This window comes from Nanorana parkeri, unplaced genomic scaffold (assembly GCF_000935625.1).
Source record: "Nanorana parkeri isolate BGI_ZX_2015 unplaced genomic scaffold, ASM93562v1 scaffold191, whole genome shotgun sequence".
In the NCBI taxonomy this organism is placed as follows: domain Eukaryota; kingdom Metazoa; phylum Chordata; class Amphibia; order Anura; family Dicroglossidae; genus Nanorana; species Nanorana parkeri.
In genome coordinates this window covers 1803244-1828293 of record NW_017306459.1, presented here as the reverse complement: position 1 = coordinate 1828293, position 25050 = coordinate 1803244, and the positions used below count along the sequence as shown (strand labels likewise).

At 38.4% G+C, this 25050-nt stretch overlaps 1 protein-coding gene across 1 annotated transcript; it reads left to right on the top strand.

Moving 5' to 3' along the window:
* Positions 1 to 1074: 1074 nt before the first annotated feature.
* Positions 1075 to 22922, top strand: LOC108786087 (desmoglein-1-like; the record flags this gene model as incomplete). The annotated part of the gene is made up of 15 exons (XM_018555306.1): positions 1075 to 1110; positions 2455 to 2595; positions 4137 to 4298; positions 6534 to 6678; positions 8055 to 8221; positions 8723 to 8857; positions 9602 to 9787; positions 9894 to 10165; positions 11424 to 11569; positions 13198 to 13416; positions 13682 to 13915; positions 15762 to 15889; positions 17673 to 17715; positions 19235 to 19515; positions 21806 to 22922. Coding segments are annotated over 15 exons (3315 nt in total), but the record flags the coding sequence as incomplete, so codon positions are not given.
* Positions 22923 to 25050: the final 2128 nt, after the last annotated feature.

The following is a 25050-nucleotide window of genomic DNA, read 5'->3' as shown; positions in this document are numbered from 1 at the left end:
TAACTCCTGTAGCTTTGCTAATGGAAGTGTAATTGATAATACTGCAGAGTTCTAATGTTCATTGTTTGCAGCATGTAGCAAATTACTGTATTCTGTAAGAATATGAAAACCTGTGTCCAGAAGCCCTGTGTTCACAAGGATCACCATTAATTAATGACTCAGATGGTTTGATTTAATAAAGGCAAATAGGCTTTTTTACTTTGCAATGGAATTTTCCCTTAGTTTAGTGAATAAGGTAAAGCTCTGCTGACTTCCATCGTCCAATCATGTGCAAGCAAAAATACATTTTTTTCCTTGCACATGATTGGGTATTCTTTGCAAAGTAAAATTTCACCACATTCACTAAGCTAAGAAAATTCCCCTGCAAAGTACACATTTATGTAAGTCATTAGTGATTTCTAAAAGGATTTAGTCAATGTCAAGCATTCAGCAAATGTTAGGGGCATATTTAGAAAGCAGTAAATGTGACATTCACCAAACATTCACTTCCTTGATGTGTTTGAAATGACAGTGATTGATTCAGCTGCAGTTAATGTTTAGTGAATATCACAATCACTGCTATATAAATATGCCCCTTAGTGCCCGTTTTCATCTAGGGTGTAAAGATATACTCACCTAAACCTTGGAACTGGCTGTTAGACCAGTCCCTGCAGTCTCTATCCTCCTCCACTCCATGGCATGTCCCTCGGCGTCCTCATGTCCTATACACTGTATTGGATGTGGTGAGTCACAGGACTGTAGACCGCCGGAGCGGAAGGGAAGCAAGGCTGCAAGGACCAGTCTAACAGTTGGCTCCAAGATTTAGATAAGTAAACCTTTGTTATTTTTGTCCCTAGATGAAAAAGACCACTTAACCCTTGCAGTGTGGGGTAGCCCCACTGCCAGAGTTAAGATTATTTCTGTCCTTTATTAATTTAATTCACAGACCCAGAAAACGGGATGCATTTTAGGGACATGTGACTAATTTCTGATTCTTTTCCTGGTCAGAGACACAGAAAGTACTGAAGCCAACTGAAAAATATTTAAATGAGTGTACCACCTATGTATTAACCAGTGTTTATGTTTTCTTCCTAGATTTCTTTGCAGTGTAGCTGTAACTGGAATGTGCAGGTAATGGAGGTCTATTCAAGTTTCTCTTTTGGTCTTTGTACGGCACATGTAATGACCTGAAATGTATGCCTTTTAACCTGTTTTAAAGCTTATACATAATGATAAAAAATGGGAACATATAAAATAAAATCACAGAGCCCAAAACACAATGGATAACTTAGGGGTCTATTCACTTAGCTGCCGTAGGCAGCCGAGTGAACAACCGCCCCGAAGTGAAGTGAGCCAAACGCTGTTCGGCTATTCACTTCAGGCTTGTACGGCTGATTCCCGCCTTATATCGGCTGAAATCAGCCGTACATAAGCTTGCTGCATGTGGCTTTGGGTCGGCCAAACATGCTCAGCATGTTCGGCCAACCGAAGTGCAGAAGGAGGTCGACTCATCTGATCCAACATCTGGATCGGCTAAGCTGAACATGCGGCAGGCTACTCGGTGCTGTTCGGTCTATTCTCATAGATGCCGAACAGCAGTGAGTGAAAAGCGGCATTCGGCTCGGCTATTTTGCTCGGTACCTCTCTGGTACCGAGCAGAATAGAAAAACAGTTAAAAAAGTAGAAAAAATAACATAGGAAACGATTGGACGGAGCTAGCAGTGACAGCTAGCTCCGCCCAACTGTTTTCTATTAATAGGGCAGTTCTGCTGCCGTCAGAATAAAAAAAAAAAAAACACCATAGGAATGCATTGCTAGATTCCTATTGGCTATTTCACTTTGCAAAAGCCAATAGCAAACTAGCTATTGCACCTGCCCTCTGCTGCTGTCAATCACTAGAGAGGACCTGATGGAGAACTTCATGTCCCCTCTGCTTATTGACAGCAGCAGTGGGCGGGTGCAATAGCTAGTTTGTTATTGTCTATTGCAAATTGAATTTTTAATTAATTTTTTTATTCTGACGGCAGCCAACGGCTCCGATGTCAGATTTAAAAAAAGACAACAGAGCAGGGAAAGGTTTACTCTGCTCGAGCAGAGTAAAATTATTTTCCAGGGAGAAAGTGTTTCCCTCCCGGGCTGCCGGGAGATGCTATCTAATAGCGGGAGACTCCCGCAGCGTCTGGGAGAATTTGGCTGTTTGGAGATCAGCGTCCCCGGTTACCTGGTAACCAGGGACACTGATCTGTCTGTGCAAGTGGCTGGAGCCAGCAATGAGTTGGCGGCTGGCTCCGCCCAGCAGTCAGTAGCCGGCTGTTGGCCGGCCAATGACCGGCCGTTCGGCCAGCTTCGGCTTTCACCTCCGCTCAGTCGGAGGTGAATGCCGCTCGGCCGACTTCGGGAGCTGTGCGGGCTACAGTATTTACCCTTCTGCCAGTTATGTAAATTAAACTAACATCTTCTCTCCATTTTTTGCAGGTTAATAAGGGAAAAGATCAAAATGGAAACATCACATGGCAAGAACTCCGTAATAGCACACGCCAAAAGCGTACTTGGGTTGCACCTCCACTCAGTGTGATAGAACAACAAGATAACAGATACAGGAATCCTATAGCAAAGGTATCAAATACATTGTGATCAACGCCTACAACTTTATTTACTCTTGGGTTATGGATATACTAGGCACTAGGGATTAAATCTATTTCCTACTGAAAGATTTCATCACCAGTTGGTACACTCATGGGTTAATCCTGCCTTCCGTCTACTAACAGGACCATAACTCATAAATTTTGGGATTCCCCATGACCGCCGTTACATAATAGCTGACTCCAAGCGGGTGGGAGAACTGTGCTGCCATGGAGCTAGATATAAAAGGAAAATTGAGGTAAGTTTGAAATACAATTTTCCGGTTTTCCTGTCAGCTCCTTGGCAGCACAGTCATGGGAAATAACTCACCAGAACCAGTGAGGGAATGCTGAAAGTTTTATTCACACACAGATGCAGAAGAAATGACTCTCCGCCCAAACTCGACAGTGGTCAAGGCAGCAGGTTCTATATAATAGTGCAACATAAAAGTCGATGGAGGGCCATGTGGCCACCTTGCAGATTGTCTCCAGTGTCTTTCTACTAACCGCTGCCCAGGACATCGAGACACTTCAAGTAAAATGTGCCGGCACTGCCAACCCCATGGCCTTGTAGGCCAAAGCAATAGTCAATAGTTTTCACCATACATGAAGCGATGAGTCAGCTCGAAGCCCTGGGGCCTTTCATAGCTGCACTTTAAAACGAGTGGTCATACTAGACCCGCCCCCTAGCTGTCATTGGTTGTCTTCACTGCTCCTCCTATGGAAGTGATGTCTTCGCCCTGTGTTCAGCAGCGGGACTGCCAGATGACCTCTTCATTTAGAAAGGCACTGCAGGGACTGCACCCCATATAAGCGGCCTTAGGGTGGAAATGAAAGGGCTTTACCACCGCAAGGTAAGGAAACTGCTCACAAAATCTGATATATGGAAAGAGGAATGGTGGGCATGGGGAGACTCTCAAAATGTATAAGTTATGGTCTTGTTAGTAGGAGAAGGGCAGGATTAACCCATGAGTGTGCTGACATGAAGCTGATAGGAAAAAACAACTGCCAACAAGTAGTTAAATCAAACATCATGGCTTGTGAACACATCCACTGAGCATAGGCCTCGTAAAATGAAGGAGTATGTACAGGTTACTACTCAACTGGTTAAAACGGCTGGTAATAAGATTAGGGAAAGAGAAATCTTTGAGATTGAGTGTATTTATTTAAATGCATGTAGTAAGACATACTGTATAAGCACCCACACTACTGCATACTTAGGTTTGAAAGGGTGCTCATATTGTAAGCCTGGATAACCAAGTTTCTCTTCTTCTTCGGTGTCACATCTCTGTGCTTATTATTTTACAGAACCAATAATTGTCACCCTTTGGTTTTTTCATCATATAGTGTTTTACAATATATAATGGTATTTCGTAAAGAATTTACAGATCCTCCTCTTCTCCAGTTTTGCTTCGTATATTCGCATAGTCATAGTCATTGCATATATGTATGCCAAACAATATCGTCACATTACGATGTACTATCATAAAGACTGCTGTAATATATTATCCTAACATTATCCAAACTTTTCAATAGGTTCATTCTGACTTGGAGGTGAAGAAGGGAAAAATAATATATAGAATTACAGGACAAGGTGTGGATAAACCACCTTTCAATGTGTTTATTATGGACCCTAAAACAGGATACTTGAATGTGACCAATGCCATTATCGATCGTGAACAAACACCTGTATTATATGTAAGTTAAGCTGCTCTGTTTCACACCTGAACTGTACTGAAAATGAGGACACATAACTTTATAGTTACGCATGTATGCATGTTAGTTGGAATGTAGTCTAAATCTCCACTGTAAAAGTCTACCTCCACATAAAAAAATCTACCCCTGCAGTGGAGCAAGTTATAGTAGTTCAGGCTTATCTTACTGGAAGAACTGTGTATGCTGTTGTGCAGTTGTATTATCTTCCTGTCAAGGCAGAAATGTAACACAGTATCGAGCTATAAGGCCTCTCTGGATGTTAACTGTGTTGGACTTGATGGATTAATGTCTTTATTCAACCTCAAATACTATGTAACTATGTATCCTGCTTGAGCTCAGGGCTGATTGCTGCCCCTTTGTCTGGGCTGCTGGCAAAGGGTAAAATTGTCATATTCATGTTGCTGTTGAGGAAGCAGCAAATACTGCTAAAAGGTCTGACAGCAGCTTTGTTATATGAGGATTTTGAGAATCTGCTATAAGCACAGGGATGATGTGGGGAACAGGATAGCTTTACAGCCTGACACACATCCTGACAGGGAGAGAATACAAGTGAAAAGATTAAAAAAAATCAAGTCATTTTCTCAAGCTTATTAGACACCCATCAGTGAATACTATATCTACCTATACCATGTAGATTCTCTGTTTCTTTTTGATGGTTTATGGTGTTATAGAGTTTGCATATACCTTCTGACAAAAATCCCTACCTCCCAGCCATTTTTATTATTTTTTACTTTTCTTCCACCTTAAGTGCTGCTCTGCACTGCGTATGCTGGAAGTAATAATTGATTAATTGAATCAAATAATCAGCATTGGCTGTGTCTGGCACAGTTGTAACCCTTGGTGAGTTAGTCCCTGATAATTAGTTGCTTAATATGTGATTGAATGAATTCAAGGATTTTAAGTGGCTTTCTCTCAAGTCTACCTATAAGGGGCCATTTACAATAATAACTTATAGTTGTTGCTATTAAAAGTGTATAAATGCCAACACACATTTAAATTGCCTATATTTAAAGCCCACAGGAAAATACAGAAATCAATATGCAGTAAGAGACGTACTAACAACCTCCATTTTTGTAGTCTTATCTCCACAGTCATTCCTGTTACAACAGTTGTGTACGGTGTCTAATAATGACTGTGCAGTCTAATAGAAGCCAAAGTTGAGACCTGGTCAGCCACCCCGCTCTGCACTACAAGTCTGTTTGAAGACATGTGATGAGGAGTGTGGCTGTTACTCAGCTATGTCAAAATAGAGCACTGATGGGGAGAGAAAAGCGTCTCTCAAAGCATTGTCAATCAAGAAACAGACACGAATCATAATTTGCAAGTTCAGAAATACAAAGGGATAAAAATTTGTCAGATGTCAAATGGTCTTTGGCTCTGCTGCCCTTAGGGAGAAGTGATAAATGCCCTCACAAGGAAGTTCTTGGGTCCATAATCCTGAAAACGTAAAGTCACGGGTTAAAACTTGCATTTCATACATTGGATTTTGCTAAATTAAAAAGGGCCTTTTTTTTAGCTTGTTCTCTGCTTTCTGCTGGGTTTACTATTTTGAAACAGCAGGCATCGGCTGCAGATAGCACTCAGACCACTGTGCTTTATGCACTACCCACCAGCCATGAAGGGTGAACAAAGCTATTTGGTTAACTACAAACTTTTAGATTCTGGATTGGCAAGGCAATTGGCCGGAGTAACAACTGTATCAGACATGTAGAAATCCTGGAGTTCCACTTTAACTAGATTATTTCTACCATAGGAAATGATGAGAATTGCCTCAGGTGCTGCCCTCTAAGGGTGAGATGAGATGTGGTTCTAACCTTGCCCCATGGTCTGTAGCTGCTTACTGTTAATACTAAAAGAAACATGTACCTCTTTCTAAGAATACTAGTTCCCTGGCTGTTTATAGTTTCCTGCATACTTGTCCCAATTCAATGCATCAAAGAACTGAAGCCATTGTTCTGCAAGGCCAGTCTCCATATCTTCTCTCTATAGCTTTTCTTCACAACTTGTAGTTTAGTTCACAGGTACAAAACCAACATCTCAGTACTTCCCTCAGTGTCCATGTGTCCATACTATTAAATGTGGTCAAGGGGTATTGATGGCAATAATGCAGCAAATGTTTAAGTGCTGCTGGGTAAAGTTCTCTGTGGTTTATTACTTAGAAGTGTTTGGTTTAAGTGTTTGGAATGCTAGCTAATTTTATACATGATGATTATCTAGATTACAGCCCATGCTGTGACCTTAAGTGGCCAAGAAGTAGAATCACCCCTACAGTTGACTGTCAAAATTCAAGATATTAATGACAATGCACCAATATTCTCCCAGATGGTATTTGCTGGTTCAGTGGAAGAGAGATCCCAAGCAAGTAAGTCATACATGTTTGATTGACATATATGCATTTTAAGCAAAGTTTGTCAAACGTAAAATGTATTCTGTGGACCATAACACACACCACTCTCATTCTTGTAGCTGCTGTTCAGTGTATAACCACCTCCCTACCCACCATATTGTAAAAACTTGGGGGGAGTCAGGCATCTATTTATGGAATTACATTTATAAACGACTTTGTAGAAACAGCCATTAAGGTGGCCATTGCGCCTATTAATGGCTGTTCTTGGATGTACCATGCGATTGCTGTGATGACCAATCACAGTGATCACAAATGTAAAAAGTGTAGTGTTTACATCTGAGAGCCCTCCCCTTCTTCTTATAATGGAGGAAGAAGAACCCAGTGAATGAATTAGTCATTCATTAGTTCCTCATCAGCATCTGCAGCAGATTTAGGGTAGGAGGGGGCTTGATTGTTGGATTTCACCTCCCCCTCCTTTCCTGTACATCTGATTTCAACACTGTCTCTAGTGACCTATATTTTAATCCCTCACCTCTCATATCCTACACATCTACACATTAACCCCCTCATATATACCCTATGTGGCCTGTACTTTAACCCCGTTGCCACCTCTCTTTGTGCATGACCCATGAGGTGCTGTATTTAGTGCACTACTGAAGCTGTTTTAACTGTTTTCTTTGTTTACAAAACATTATGGAAAAAAAGTACCACCAAAAGAAAGCTCTATTGGCCTAAAAACAATGAGCAAAAAATAAAATTACAGTGTTGCATGACGAGTAAGTGTCAGTCAAACTTTCACAGCAATGACAACTGAAAAATGGCCTGGTAATGAAGGGAATATACAGATTGGTACTCAGGTGGTTAAATTGAATCTTAATAGTTGATGCTTACCTTCCCTGTGCTCCCTTGTCACTGTTTTTTTTTTTTCAGAACCCATTCTAATCCCTGTGAGCTTCATGTTAAAGCTTACTACAGGGATAATAACTATCTCCCCTGCCCCATGTGACAGTGTTCAGTGCTTGAGACTGGCCACCCATGCACTCCAACAGAGAAATGGAGTAGTGTGGTGAACACATCAGTGGGGATTGGCCTTTCAAAAGAACCAGGTTTTCTTTAAAGGGAAGAAAACTGACTATTTATCATGAAAAGAAAACAAAAAGACAAAATCAGGGGATATCATCTTCATGAATGTCTAGGTAACATATATGATAAATATAATCCTGATTATAAATTTCAAATGAAAAGCAAACTGTATATATTGTGATATTGTGTTGCCTTTCCACAGCCTACACCCAAATATATATATATATAGATATCTATACACACACAGTATATACTGTATATCTATATATATCTATTAATTTGTTTTTTGTTTTGTCTCTCAAATTTAGACACACTGGTGATGGTAATCAATGCCTTTGATGCAGATGAGCAAAACACTATAAACTCTCAAATCGCTTATAAAATTCTCTCTCAGAATCCTTCGAATCCGCCAATGTTCATTATAAATCAGTACTCTGGTGAAGTCTACACAATATCTAATTTTATCGACAGAGAGGTATATTACCTATATACAGCATGTTTTAGTTTTGTACTTGTCTATAGCATCTCTAATACTAAGGTGCAGCTGAGAGGTCTGGGCTTTCAATTGTACTTATCTTATAATGCAATTCATATTTCAGAAGCATATCAGGTATCAGAATGCAAATTCAGACACCTGTTCAGTGTCCCAGTTTAGCAGTAATCTTAATTTCAAAGAATCTTGAGGCAGTCTAGCCCATCTTGGCCTCATCCAAAGCACATTATCAGCATGGCCAGCTGACATAAATGTGATCATGACAATGTGGCCAACTAGTAAAAGTAATTCAAATATTTTTTTAAGAAAATCAAAAATTAAATTTCAACGATTTACAGCTAATTATAAAAATTAAACTGTATGCATATCCTAAACGTTTTTTCAGTACATTATACTTGGGAAAGATACGTGTTCATTAAAAAGACGTTCATTTTCTTTACTTTAAAGATGCTCATGTTATTTCACTGTTCTTCTATGTTCCAGGCATATAGTAGTTACAGCCTTATGGTTAGTGGCTCAGACTTGAATGGCGCTGCTGGTGGACTTTCTGGGCAGTGTGGTTCTGACATCACAATCCTAGATGTGAACGACAACTTTCCTGAACTTGAATTTGATTCGGTAAGTAGATTTACATAATACATTCTCCAGGGCTGGACAAAAAATGTTAGCCCATACCTCAATAAAACTGTGAATGATCAGAAGTTGCTACTCGTATTATTAATACAGTACTTTCGACTAAGAGGAGCTCACATGGGAGATTTTACATTGTTTTTCACTAAACAATGTGTTGTGTGTTAGGTTTAGGTAAGGTACTCAATTCCAAAAACTGCTGCATGTTGTGTTTTCTGTCCACTTGTCTCTATCATGAGAAATATGCTTAGCTTTTACATACTGGTGTTATGTTTAGTGTACTCTTAACAGATAAACAATTAAATAAAAACTGTTTTAACCTCTGACAAGTAAAAACGCATTTTTGCAAATAGTAATGGTGTACAGGGATCAATGTAAATCTATAAGAAGCATTTTGCAGAAAATAGCTGAATGGCTAGTTGTGGTGTGTTAGGGTACAGCCGTTGTTTGTGCTATGCTAATATTAGCTATTATAAGGAATCTGGGTATGGGCTATGCCCCTCCATATAGAGTGGAGGATTTGTTACTCTACAACAAAATGATGTGAACTGATAATGCTGCTTGTTTTTGGAGGTGCATGATCCAGAGCTGTCATCCTGATCCTAAACTCAATTTCTAGCGAGCCACTGAGCTAGAAAAAGTATGCCAGGTGCCCCAATACACATATTTAGCACTGCGCTGCAAAACCAATACCTGAAACATTTAATAACATGTGTATGTCTTTCTCGCTAGTACTCAGTAAACATTATGGAGAACATGGTTGGTTTAACTGACTTGAGGATGAAAGTCTTTGATGCTGATGAGATGTACACAGATAACTGGAATGCAATGTTTGAGATTGTGTCTGGCAATGAAGGAGGGTGGTTTGTAATCGATACAGATTATCAGACAAATGAAGGAGTATTGCGAGTTGTCAAGGTATGTACAGTACTTCTACATAGTACTAAACTTGTTTTTTTTAGATAACACTATGATTGATGTTCTCTATTCCCTTCTAAATATGCCTTATCTCTTATTTTTATAGTCACTAGATTATGAATCAATGAAAATGGCCAACCTCGCTATAATAGTGACCAACAGAGCTGCTTTTCATTATTCCGTGATGTCTGAATATCAAGCAAAAATGACTAACATTAATGTTCAAGTACAAAATCAGATAGAACCACCTGCATTTGTTCCAAATACTATTCAATTGAACATCCCACCCAATTTAAGCCCAGCCGAATTACTGAACTATGTGATTGGAAAAGCTACAGCTATAAATCAAGAAACGGGACAGGCTGCCACAAATGTTGTGTAAGTTGTGTAGCTTAATTCAGTGTTATTCAGATGATTGCAAGGATGTTGCATTCATGACTTTTATCTAAAATTCCAAAATGGTTTTATAGCTTCCATGCCATGTATTCATACTTGTAATATTATATTCTTCTCGTTTACTAATCATACAGCACATACCAAGTAGAAGTCTGAATGCAATATAATGTCAGTATGGGCCTATTATTGTAGGGTAATCAAGCTACACCTACTCTAACTTCTAACACCAAGCATAGTGAAAAGTGGCAGATTAGGTCCTATCTAACATGTTCTATCCAGCACGTCCCCTGTCAGGTATAAAGCAGTGGAATTGTATCATAGTTTCGAATAGACCCATACGTTGATAACTCTTATTCCTACTTTGCCTATTTTTACAATTGTTTGCCTTTTTCCTGCTAAACTAAAGACATTTTGATGCTATCAGTTTGGAGCTCACCATACATATTACAATCTGACCGTACGATCTCCCTTAGATCTACCAACAACTATGTAGTGCAAGGGCCTGTGTGACTGGATATAAAGTGATTGGAGAGTTACGTAGATCCTAATATTACAACGCTTTAGTAAATCTAAAGGGGATTGTACTGTGCAACCACATGAGGTGGTAAAAATGTAATGCAACAAATAAAAATAAGATAGTGGCCAAAACTCAAGACTGCTAACCAATACCTTCCAATACCTCCAAAGTACTTTCCAGATGGTCCTGCTACATCCAGTGATGAGCTAGAACTGCTAGTTGCTAAAGCAATGTAAAGAGCTAATGTGCCTATGTGGTTCATTAAGAAGTGGGAATATATCATCCTTTCCTTCCCTCCCGAATTGCGAATAACTAAATATAGAAGGATATATTCCCTTGGCTGGAAAGTACCAACATTAGCAGAAATGTTTTAAGCTGTGACTGTCAGAATAGCCTGCCAGGAAGGTTTGGGAGGCTGCTGCAGGTACGTGTAAGCAGCTCTTGGTGCCTACACTTCATATCTGCAGTCGTTTTACCCCTCCAGTGACAGGTATTTTTTTGAGAAGGGCATTAGTGAGAGAAGTGCAATTTACACTTTATACAATACCCCCGACAAAGCTGCTATATTTTCCTTTAATATGTAGAAATAAGTTGTATTTTATGATCTATATGAGCTTGGTAGGCAGCCTGCATGTACCATATTCACCAGTTCAGTTTGCAATGAGTGTAAAAACCCACAAAATAACAGGACCTTATTGCACTGTTTTTTTAAACTGCTAATAGGTATATGTTGGACAATACTTCAAGCAAATATTTTGTAATTGACTCTACAACTGGTGAAATCAAAATGACTTATGAGATGACACGAGGGAATGGCCCAGAAACTATCAACGGATCATACAATGGTATAGTCTACGCTGAAACTGAAGGTAAAAAGAAAAACTGTCCTCCATATTATGCTCTTGTGTTGTACAGAACCTCCATCTGGTAGTGTCTCTTTTTAGATTATATTTGATTTAATTACTATTATTATTATTATTGTTAGTGGGTTTCTGGCCTAACACTTTCTGGTTTTGTTTTAGCCTGGAAATATAAAGTATATCATATGAATATTTTCTGTTTGAATTTCTAGTTATCTAGTGGAGCTCTAGGCTCATTTTAATGTTTGACGGGCTAGCCTTTCCTGCTTTCCTGAAAAAAGATATGTTGTTTACAGAGCACAACAGCAAAAGCTCAAAGTTACACACAGTAGAGTAAGTCCAAAGAGTAACTTCTCTCTCTGTGTTCTCTTCCTTGTCTGCATTGCTCATATGTGACCCTGTGGCATAAAAATAAAAAATAAATTTAATCCAAAACTAAGTTTCCATAAAGTTCCTTCTCCACACATAGCGTTCTGTTTAGGCTTTTCTTCTTTTTTTTTCCCCTCCATATCTTTATAGGTTGAACTCGATGGACTTGTGTCTTATTTCAACCTAACTATGTAACTATGTAACACTGTGTATTGGACAGTGAAGACACAGATGATCTGCTCTTTCTCCTGTCAGAAAGTTATCAGTGTTAGACGGACAGTACTGTGAACTGCAGAAGAGCCAGATGGAATGGTAGAGTTGAAAAAAGCAGTATGATGACTTCATCAGTTTGGTGAAAATCTTTAAAGTGACACTAAACTCAGCAGTTAAACCTTAAGAATGCATTAAAGTACCTTAACTATGAACAAAAATTTATCCTATTTGTATATCACTCGGCTGTAAATCCTCAAATCATCTCTGAATTCATGGTGACACTGTCCTTCCTCCTGGAGCGTGACTACTTTTGTTCCACATGGTCCCTGTGTGTGTTGTAAAGTAGCCACCACTCCAAGCTCGCTCCCATGATAGACTACAATCTCAATACAAATTAGTAAATTAAACATGGGATTGTAGTCCATCACTGACTGATGTGAATGTGCTCTGTGTAAAGCACTGTATACAATTGTTTGCACTATATAAATGCCCATAATTAAAAAAATAATAATAATAAATCACGGGAGCAAGCTTGGAGTTGTGGCTACTTTACAACACACACAGGGACCATGGGAAACAAAAATAGCCAGCAGAAAGGACAGTGTCAGCACAAATTCACAGATGATTTGAGGATCTACAGCTGAGTGATACACAAATAAGATACTTTTTGTTAATAGTTGAGGTTCTTGAATGCATTTGTAAGATTTAACTCCTGAGTTTAGTGTCACTTTAATGGCCAATCAGTAGGCTGACTCTGACAAAACTAAATTGCTTAGGGCAGTGGGGAAATAAGAGGTCCCTAAACTGACAGGGCTGTCTGGCATGGTGTTATATAAAATCACAATCTATCAAATATAATGTATTTAAACTGTGTATTTAGGATTTAACTTCCTTGATGAGCATTGGAATATCCTGGATGACCTACTCAGCTTGTTTAGCCTCTGTTTAGGCTAAGAGGCAGGAAAAATAATATGATCACAACTATTATTATTATTATTATTTATTGGCACGTTTTATTGGCATGCTATAACATATTGTTTAATATATTTATTTAGATGGACTTATTCGAACAACTGCAACTGCCACAGTTATAGCAAATATTAGTTCTCCAAACCCAATTGTAACTGCATCCTGCCCCGTGATTACTAAAGAGCCCCGTGTAATATGTCTGGACTCCAAGAGAACAATCATTAATGCATATCAAGAGCCAAGTAATCCTCCCTTTATGATAACTATGTTACCTGATGCTGACTGGTACCTGGAACCACTTAATGGTAAGTCCTGAATACAGCACATGCTCACCTTACATCTTGGTTGTATGATGACTTCATCTTCAATGTACATTACCATCAGTTCAATTCTTCATGTTAACATTACCTGGGATTATTTTGATTAAAGTGACAGTAAATCTTATAGTAGATTTTAGTGACTGGGTTTACATGTAATTTAACAAAATAACATATTAATATATTATTAAAAATGTAAAAAGCCTACTGTATTTTTTTTGTCTGTTTATTTATTCATGCATTTACATTTTAGCTACAGCTGTGACCTTGGTTGGAAGACCATCAGTGAGCCCTCGTAATTATAGCTTGGTATTCAATGTTGCGGACAGTAACAATTTATCCTGTCCAAATCCATTCCAAGTTACTATACCAGCCTGTGAATGCACTCCTTCTGGATCTTGTGATGCTTCAAAAACAGCAAGCAAAAGTGCTTCTCTCGGCCCAGCTGCGATTGGTCTCATGGTTTTAGGATTTTTAGCGCTTTTGTGTAAGTAACATTACTTTTCACTTTATTTCAATGAAATGTTTGCACCACCTGCAAATTATATTTCTGTTTGAAGTTGACACCGGTGGATTAAAAAGCTTGGTTTCATATCTCTCAGAGATTTCATCAGATATATTGTGGTTTGAGTTTCTACCACCTCTACTATAGGTTATAATCAAAATATAATTTTCTCATAGTTGCATTACCCAGTTATGTGTTTATCTTAAATTAGGGAGACTTTATAAGTGACATTGACACCATTCTTAGGCTGTACAATGACTATATTAGTTATGGTGGCCATACAGTTGCCAATTTTAGAGCTTTTTTTAAGTTTTGGGTGAATAAGTGTTCGAATCTGCAAAGAAAAGTGATTGAACGTGCTTTGTTTATTTGCACTGGAATGGTTTTGATCATTTTCATGATAATTATTTGGTTAATTGATATAGGAAAAATAATCAAACTGTATGTGGTAGAAAGCTGGCAGAAGCTACAGAATGTTTAAAGTGTATAATAAATACCAAATGTATTTTTCATTATGTTTGAATACCCATTGAAAGATCTTTTCTCTATTCCTGTTGAGGCGGCAACTCAACCTTCAGTTTTATTCTTGGTGACATTGGTGATCAGGACAATTCAAAACGTGGGTTTTCCTAATACCTGAAAAAACCTGGAAAAAAAATATCTACAAAAAAAAAGTTTGCCTTTTGGTTAGGGAGATGTAGAAAAGGACAGTCCTTGATTTTCCGAACTGCATTTTTAATTTACATATCATAGCACCTTGAGATATGGGGCTGCTGCGGCACTGAATATGCAATGCAGCCAATATGCTTTGAGCTCTTTTCTGGTTTATAGGTCCAGTTTAGCAGTTTTGCCAGGATAACAGATGTCCTTTAACAACTTTAATAGCCAACCATTCTCCATTTGTCAATGGCATTGCCTGGCTTCTCAATTGGCTATCACTCATCTTTAGAGCCACAGGATCCTGCTTTTTTATTCTCCTATATATTCCTGAAAAAAGAGAGTTTAAAGGGGTTGGCAGCACTTCTTAATGCAAATAAAGCCCTGTATACCTGTACTTCTGCACAAGGGCCATCAATGCTGCAAGTGGGAATGAAACACCTACATGGTAGAGGTGGTATTTAACAATTTTAGAACACTTTTTAAAACACTTGGACCCTTCCATTAATGTCAATGTTAACTCTGTTTACTCAACGGGTGATGACATAAAATGATAAACACAAGTCTACCAGAGGCTGGAATAGTTAGCGTGCTCCCTTAATGACATATTAAAATACCTTTGCAGCAAATATTAACTTTTCACAGGCAACGATACAGAAAGAATTCCCACAGGATGCACAATCCCAATCTTCATTCTATTTTTGTTAATGGCTCCCAATCCGGAGGCAGGCCACCCCAATTGGTTGAAATACTGCCAGTAGTTGCACTGTTAGTGTTCTAGGAAGCTACCCAAACCTTGTCTTACCAACTTACATCTAATAATGTAGAATCAACTTCTGAAAGTAAGGGGCAAAATCCAGTTTGACATATATTGTGAACTGGGCAGATGCATGATCAGAAATACCTTGGATTACATGAATGATAGTAGAGGTTGACCCAAAAGTAACAAAATCATATTTTGTTGTCATGAGCCATGAAGCTCTACATTTTATTCAGCATGAAAAGCAGTAAAAGAAACATTTAAGGCTGCAACGCTGAATGTTATACATACAAAGCTTAATTTAAGATTTTTTTTTTCCTGAGGGAAAAAAAAAGTGTTATGTTCAGTTGAATGTGACTAAATGTGTGCACACAAATAATATTTACAGCTTATTCTCTTCTTTTTTACTAGTGGCTCTTCTTTTACTACCACTGTGTTTATGTGGAGCCGCAGCTGGGCAAAAATTTGTTCCAGTTGCTGCTGGTTATGAAGGTGCATGTCATCAGTGGGGTACAGAAGGTGCAAAACCCGAGGATGTGGTAAGCTCCTATTTTATTATTAGTATTATTATTATTATAAATATCATCATTAATATTGTGAATCTGAGAGGAGAGAAATGTGTATGCTGTTTTTGCTCACTTGGTTTATAAATGTGCAGGCTTTGGGGCTGTCAGTGACTCTTTAGGTAGTGAAGCCAGAATCAGGATTGCAGCTTCGAATATTGCCTAGCTGACTCTCGACTCAGTAGTTTGAGTCCCTGACCTGGAGTAAGGTGAGTAATGTTACTGCAGATCTAAATATTTGCTTCATGTCAGTGACTCGGACAGTGGTAAAGTCACTGGATCACAAAAATCAGGCAAATAGCATTTTTTGAGAAGTCAACAATGGTAGCCTTCTTATTTCTTTCATTACAGACCTTTAAACATTACTGAAATAGAACTAATGTGAAGAGAATTTCCAAAATGGGATGCATAAACCATAAAGGAAAAGTGTAGTTTTTATTTAGGCTTTAGTTGGTATTCCTTAGGTTTGCATACTTAGTTTTCTAGAGGAATTAGTATGCTCAAGAAAAACTGGTGCACTTAAAGCCCAACTCCGGGATAGAGAAAAAAATGCCCTGCCCTTGAGACAGAGGATATAGGAAGCAGAATTACTGACCCAAGAAATAATAGTGTCACCTACCAGGCTATGCAGTGTGGCAGAGGTTTGTTATACTCAAGACTGGCTGTACAGATGTTCAGATCTATTGGCAAGTAAAACAGTAAATACTGTATATCTGTATTTAAATAGTGTATTTAGCCAGGGTCCACCGCCTGAGAAATAAGATTGATGGCCAAATGCAATGTGCTTCCAGTCTATTGAAAGGTGCATTGGACCTACAGTTCAGCACAGATCTCCTTTAAACCTGCATTTGACCTCCTTTAACCTCTTGCCGTCCGCCCGTAGTAAAAAAACGGACGGACGGCACTGCAGCATCTGCAGCATCGCGCGTTCAGTACAGCGCTGCATGACGGAATAAATGTCAGTTAAAGTACCGCAGCGCTGAATACTGAAAAATGGCCTGGATGGGGAGGGGGTTTAACACCGCGGATGTCAACTGGTTAATGCTTTATCAACCTATTTCGAGCTGCTTTTGCATTTCCATTGATTTCTAAGGGGAGAGAAGGAACAAAAGCCCATCGACACCGGCCCTTACATGGTCAGCGGTGACCATTTAAAGTGTCATAAAAACTCTAGAGTTAAATCTTAAAAATGCATTAAAGTACCTTAACGATTAACAAAAATGTACCTTATTTGTGTATCACTCGGCCGTAGATCCTCAAATCATCTATGAATTTGTGCTGGCACTGTCCTTCTTTTAAGAGGGTGGCTAATTTTGTTCCCTATGGTCCCTGTGTGTGTTGTAAAGTAGCCACCACTCCAAGCTCACCCCAGTGATTGATTCCAATCTCCCGTTAAGTTTTCTCATTTGTATTGAGATTGTAGTCCATCACAGGAGAGAGCTTGGAGTGGTGTCTTCTTTACAACACACACAGGGACCATGGGAAATAAAAGTAGCCACCTTCCAGATGGAAGGACAATGTCAGCATGAATTCAGAGATGATTTGAGGATCCACAGCTGAGTGATGCACAAATAAGATACATTTGTGTTAATAGTTGAGGTACTTGAATGTGTGTTTAAGATTTATCTCCAGAGTTTAGTGTCGCTTTAACTAGAAAAGCATAACAGCGAACAAAATAATAAACAATTAGTGTGTGCCTGATTTGCACTGCAGATTGAAACAAATACAAGTTTCAAACAAGTTGGTTTTTCTTTTACAGGATATGACGAGTATGCTTATAAGTTCACCTGGCGCGGGCTCAGGTAAGTCCATTACGTTATTTTTAAATGTCTTGAAAGGTACAGCCAATATGTGAAAGTTAGACTTGTGCGCCGACAAAAAAATTTGTTTCGTTTCGGAATATCCGTTATTTCGTATTTCGTAATTCGTGTCCGAAACTCAATTCGGATTCGTACTAAATACGAATTTTCGTTAGTTTCGGCACATTTTCGTAACTTTACAAACATTCGTTATGATGAAGTCAAAAAGCAAAATACCTTTGTTAATATTGGAGTTGATGAGTTTTTTTTTTTATCCGAAATTCGGATCCGAAATCCGTTAACGGAATTCATATTTCGTTTGGTTGACCAATCAGAGGTTTTCTCTTCTGCTGCTGAGAGTTGCATTACAATACAGGCAGGAAATACGAAATTCCGTTAACAGATTTTCGTTCCGTTACGAACATTCATTATATTGAAGTTAAAAAGCAAAATACCTTTGTTAATATTGGAGTCGATGGTAGTTGTTTTTTTTATCCGAAAATTCCGTTAACGGATTTCGGATCTGAATTTCGTATTTCGGATTTTAAAAAAAACTACCATCAACTCCAATATATTAACAAAGGTATTTTGATTTTTGACTTCATCATAACGAATGTTTGTAAAGTTACGAAAATGTGCCGAAACTAACGAAAATTCGTATTTAGTACGAATCCGAATTGAGTTTCGGACACGAATTACGAAATACGAAATAACGGATATTCCGAAACGAAACAATTTTTTTTGACGGCGCACAAGTCTAACTTTCATATATTGGCTGTCAACGGAATTTCGTATTTCCTGCCTGTATTGTAATGCAACTCTCAGCAGCAGAAGAGAAAACCTCTGATTGGTCAACCAAACGAAATACGAATTCCGTTAACGGATTTCAGATCCGAATTTCGGATTAAAAAAAAACTCATCAACTCCAATATTAACAAAGGTATTTTGCTTTTTAACTTCATCATAACGAATGTTCGTAACGGAACGAAATTCCGTCAACGGAATTTCGTATTTTTTGCCTGTATTGTAATACAACCCTCAGCAGCAGCGGATCCGTATTTCGTATAAAAAAAAATCTTGTCATGTTGTTCAACCTCATTTACAGGGGTAATATTAGTTCCCGTTTCAAAGAAATTCAGATCCGAAATTCGTTAACGGAATTTCGTATTTCGGATATAATTCGGAAACTGCAATTCGGATTTCGGATTTACGAATTTCAGGAAAATTTGTACGAATTTCGATTCGTAACAAAACGAATCGCACATGTCTATTGAAAGTTCTATACTTGAGTCCAAGCAATCTATCCCTAATAAATCATATAGCTAAAACTTTGTAGATATTGAAACAGACTTAAAATGCTACATGAATATGACACTGTGCTTCTTTGGAAAAATATAAACTTTAGATTACAGCATGATTTTATAACAAGAACATTTGTGAGAGGTTAACATATTTTCGCTATTGTTGTTACTAACATTTCTAATGGAAAGTTTACTACATAATTCTGTTGGTTGTTTTTTAGAGGTTCACACAATGAATTATGCAGGTCCGCTAAGAGAAGAAGCAATGCTGACCCGATCGGTAGATGGTGGAATCAGTGCAATGGGTGAAGGCGGTAGAGGAGGTGCAGGTGGTGCTGGAAGAGCTATTTCCACTACTGGCTTTGAGACAAACACCTATGGAAACGGGGCAATGAGATATACAGATAGAGAATTTAATGATTCAGTAATGGGAACTCTGCCACCCTCATATAAAGAAGGCGGTACCTTAAATATGGCTTATGTGGAAAACTACTTTGCTGATGTAAGTAATAGATCTATATTGTTTTGCTTCTAACATACACATGTTTGATAAAAAAATATAGAAAGTAAACAGTATGGTGGCTTCATAGTTAGTATGCTGACCGTGCTGCATTTTTGGTCCTGAAAATAGATCCCACCAGGGTTCTGCATGGAGTTTGTGCATTCTCCCCTTATTTTGTATGGGTTTCCTTCAGGTGCTCCAATTTCCACCTACAGCCTAGAAACCTTGTGTTATGATAACTGGGTACTATGCATATTAGATCTACTACATATGTCTGTACATCTGTGGAAGTAAAATTAGGCTTTAAAGTGACACTACAGTCAGGAGTTAAATCTTAAAAATACATTCAAAACTAACTATTACCAAAAAATGTATCTTATTTGTGTATCACTCGGCTGTAGATCCTCAAATCATCTCTCAATTGGAATGACAGCATTCAGCTGTCATTGCCGGCTGCAGGAGTCGGGGTGAAGCTGGTGAAGCAGATCTCTGCTTTATCAGCTTCTCTGGCGCTCCCTAGGTGACGTTAGGGGTCTTGGAGACCCCTGATGTCTCCATAAAGAGGACCTGTCACGTAAATTTGCTATTACATAGGGGACATCTTATCCCCCTATGTGATAGCAATTAAATTAAGTGTAAAAAAAAAAAGTTTAAAAAAAAATGAAAGAAAGCATACATTTTTTTTAAAAATCACATGGAAAAAAATATTTAAAAAGCACAAAATAATGTAACGTCCCCCGCCCCCGCATACACATGCAAACATGCGTCAGGTGCGCCTACGTGCGAAAAAGACGATTGCGCCCATTGTGCTGCACATGTTACATATCACCACGAATGTCGGAGTGAGCGCAATCATTCTAGGCCCATCAATCACTGATAACACTAAATTGATGAGCTGTAAAAGCTTTAAAGCCAGTTTTCGGTGTCGTGGTTTTTGCGGTTATGGCCTGGACAGGAATGGGGTTGAGAACCCCAGTCTTCAAGCGGTTAAAGCATTTTTAAGATTAAACCGCTGAGTTTAGTATCACTTTAATCTCCTCTTGGGACAAGTATGCTATAAAGTACTACAGAATGTCACCGCACCATATAAATGAATAAATTAAAATGATTTAAAAGACATACAGTGAATGCCAAAGCCTAATCTGCCTATCAGTGTACATACTGTATGTATTCTAATGTAACAAGTGTTTAAAAACATTAGTGTCACTTTCCTAAACTACTAAAGGAAATCTATCACTTTGCCCTGATTAAGTCTCTTGAAAGAATAAACCCTCACCCACTACTACCTTGTTTGTGCTCCCTTGCTGCTTTTTTGTATGGAGGAGCATCCTCCCAGGGTGCAGTGCTTGGGGCTGAATATCCAGGTGCCAGGCCCAAGAGTAGAAAGACATTTACCGTGTGTAATCTCTAACACTATCCAACATGGAGCTTACACAGGGTTTGGATCTGATAGAGGGAGAGAACAGCAGGGGGGGCACAAGGAAGCAGAGTATCAGTGGGTGTTAGGATTGTTGTTAAAAAAGGTAAATTTGCCCATTCAAGAAATGTCTTTAATTTACATCTCATTTGTATTTTATTTTTAATTTTTTGCTTTTAAGTTGAGCATTGGAGTTAAGCTAATAACAATCGCATGAGCACTTTATAGTTTAATTGACCTTTATTCATGCCAGTGATATCTTAACTAGCTGTCTGGCCTTACACATAACAAACAATTTAGGTGTTATTACCTTTGGATCTTAAGGTACCCATAGAATTAGATCACCGTCATACTATCTGTCCGAGTTGGTTAATGACCACCATGTCTATGGGCAGCTTTACACTTCAGTAGGTACTTCCAGTGTAGCCAGTAGAGGGGATGTCATTCAGCTATTTTATATTTTGACTTGTTATTTTTCCCATCAGGATTAGAGCAGGGTTAGGTTGGTGCCAGAGATTTGCTCAGTGCAAAAACATAGACACTTGAGTGAGCATTTGTATTCTTTGGAGGAAAGATCATCTGAATAAGAGTAAATTAATAAAATGAAAACTGTATATAAAAACAAGCCATAATAAAAATGTGTTTGTTACATGGGTTCTGTCAGTAGCTGAGCAGCTCCACATTAAGGGATCATCTTGCTGCTTACATGAACATAAAACAGAATCCTAAGGATATGCCTCCCAACTGCACTCTAATCCTGGCAGGAAATATTTAAATGCTTTTTAAAAAAAAATGTTATTTAGTTAATAAATAAGTCACAAAGAACAATAATGCAAATACTGGCATTCACATGTACAAATGTTATTATTTTAGAAAGCAGAAGCTTTTGCCAATGAGGATGAGGGCCGTCCATCAAATGACTGTCTTCTGATCTACGATAATGAAGGAGTTGGAAGCCCAGCTGGATCTGTGGGATGCTGCAGTTTTATTGCGGATGACTTGGATGATGCCTTCTTGGATACCTTGGGACCAAAATTTAAAACACTAGCAGAAATATGTATTGGTTCAGAGATTGATATGCCTGGGGGTAATCAGCCCAGATCGTTTCCCAGTGTTCCAATAATCGAAACTGATTTTGTAGTAGATGAGCCTACTTTGAATGTTCATAGTAACCGGTCTGTACCAGTTAACAGTTCTGCCTTTGTTACTGAAAGCTCATTTCCACCTACTAACTTCCAACCAGCTATGTCTGTACCTGAACCAGTCAATTCAGGTAATGTGTTTGTAACTGAAACCTACACAACCACTGGGAGCCCCATGAGATCAGTTGTACGCTCTGTGGAGCCAAGTATGCCTGCTAGTTATCTGGTGACAGAAAGGGTGGTTGGCTCTACCTCCACCCCACGTGCAGTATTTACTAATGTCCCTAATAGTTCCAATGTCATTGTAACAGAGAGGGTCCTCCGTCCAACATCTGGTGTTCATGAATTTATAGAATTACCAAATTTGCAAAGTCTACCTGATTCATCCAATGTTGTGGTGACAGAACGTGTTGTAGATTCTGGTACCGCAAGACAATCCAAAGCATTTACTTTCCCGGACATGAGTGATTCCCAGAATGTTGTAGTCACTGAGAGAGTAATACAGCCATTAACAACTGAGAGGGTATTACAACCAATCTCCAATGTTCAAGGGGGTTTAAGTATTCGCCCCGACATGGGTAGCTCTCAAAATATATATGTGACAGAAAAAACTGTACGGGCCGGCCCAGCTACAACAACCCATATGTTGAGTGCAGAACCTGTGCTGATGCAATCAGTAGGTTCCACATCTCCTAGCTTAACCCGCAGCTCTGTTAGGACGTATAGCACAGTCCAATACACTAAAAAGTAGATTTGTTTCTGCAATAGTTCAAATACCATGTAAATGATTTCTCTAAATTGTGCAGAAACCAATGAATATGGGGGGGGGGCGGGAGGAGGGTATTTAATGGCAACATCAGCCACAAATCAGAAATGTATTTTTAGCAATCTATATCAGGCATGTCAAGTAGGTATTTTTAGGCTTTCTTATTCCTTTATTGCAGCTTGCAAAGGTCAAAGAATTTTAATTTAACTAGGCCCCAGACGTTTTTCAGTTAAGAGAGGCTCTGCTTACTATGCCGTTTTTGTAGCTTGAAACTCTAAGTAATGTTTTAATGCCTGTTTTAGGGGTTTACAATATAGTAAGCTGTAATAATAAATATATACATATTTTATACCTAATAGAAAGACAGGGACCTTGTAAAACACTGTAGTAGCCGACGCTACTACAGGATCTTCCGGGTCCTGTACTGCTGCTGTGCTGAGCAACTTTCCCTCTGTTGTGAAAACACAGGGGGTTCTCTGATTGGACGAGGGCTGGTAATATCACAGCTTTATTTTCTTCTCGGTTTCATTTATGTTTGACATGTCTGATATACATTGAATTGGTCAAAAAGCTGACTGCTGTCAGGTCTTTGCTATTATACCAACATTTGATTTTTTGTGATCATACATGTGAAAATAGAGCGTAGGCACTTAGCTATGTGTATTAATAGAGGGTATTTTCAAAGGCTGGGAATAGTCTTGTGTTATCATTGAACATGTCTTTATACAGTTGGTCAAAAAAAGAACATGTTGTCTAGGCTAAATGGTGTTTTAAAAGTGAACCTCCATTTTTCTTTTCCGTGGAAAATGCAACAATATTCCTCCTGTCAGTAAAAACTGACACATGGATTCCCATCACTTTCTACTTACCATACACTGACTGGGAGGGTTTCCAGCTAAAAGCGTCAGTCAGTCAATCGTATAAGCATGGCTCGTGTAGCAATGAAATATATGATATCAAATGTTTAATAAAAAGTGGAGTTACCCTTTGAACACACACCTTTTAATTGAGTCCCTATATTTGCAGGAAAAATAAAAACAAAAACAAATAAAAAGCTGCGTATAGCACCTGTCTCATGGTGCCATAACATTAATTTTTAGCACTGATCTCTTGTCTATAGGAATATGTTTTGCCCTCATGCATAAAATAATGTCAAACAATGGGTGCATGATGGTATAAAAATTGTCCATAAGCACTTAAAAAACTTTCTTAAGTTGACTACATTACACAGGTGTTCGGTTCATAAATTTAGTCTACAAAAACACAGACTAGACTAACACAATAGTTCCATGAAAAATGAATGGTGTAACCTGGAACACCTGTATATGGTGCCTTTGTAGGTATTACCCTAAAGTATAGGACAGGGCAACCTAAATAAACAAAAAAACTTATGCAGTACATCTCTGCAAATCATGTATACTTTTCCATGTTTTAAAAACTCTAGTACAGCAAAATACATGTTGATCTGCCAGAAATACAATCAGCTGCTACATTTTTGCACTCTGCTGCACTAGAATCCTAAGCAGCACTGTCAGCTTTGACCTGTTCTCATCTCCTGGACTACAGAACACCTCACCCTGTGTTTAATGGAGGAGGTGGAGATTATCTGTAGCCCAGGAGAAGAGAACAATACTGCTTGGGATTTCTGACCAACAGGTATTTTCTCATCAACAGGTATTTTTCTGTGCTTTTTAAAGAAAAAAACATGGGACATTTTTTTTCCCAGGCAGACTTTATTGCAATTTTACTTTATTCTTTTATATTATATGTCCTGCACTGCAAGTCTGTCGTGAGAAATGATTCTATGTAAAATATGTACATTTGTGCTGTGCTGTAAATATATAAAAGACAATATGTTTGCCATTTACTAGACTGTACAAAAAGAATCTTACAATTACAATTGTGGCATGGTGTACAAAAGAACAGATAACTATTACCTAAACAAATATCTGCTTCATATATTTAGGATGTTTAAGGGAAAACCTAAAAAATAGGCATTTATTCTTAAGTTGCCTAAATAGGAATTGAATCACAAAATTTGGAGCAGAAATAAATAATAGCTTCAGTTTTGCTCCATAGTTCATAAATCAGCCCCAAAACATTTTGTATAAAAATCTCTAATACTTTATATTAGTTTTGGATTCTAGAAAAATCAGTTTGCATAATTCAAAACAACTGTAATTATGCCTTGTATTGACATCTCTACCAAC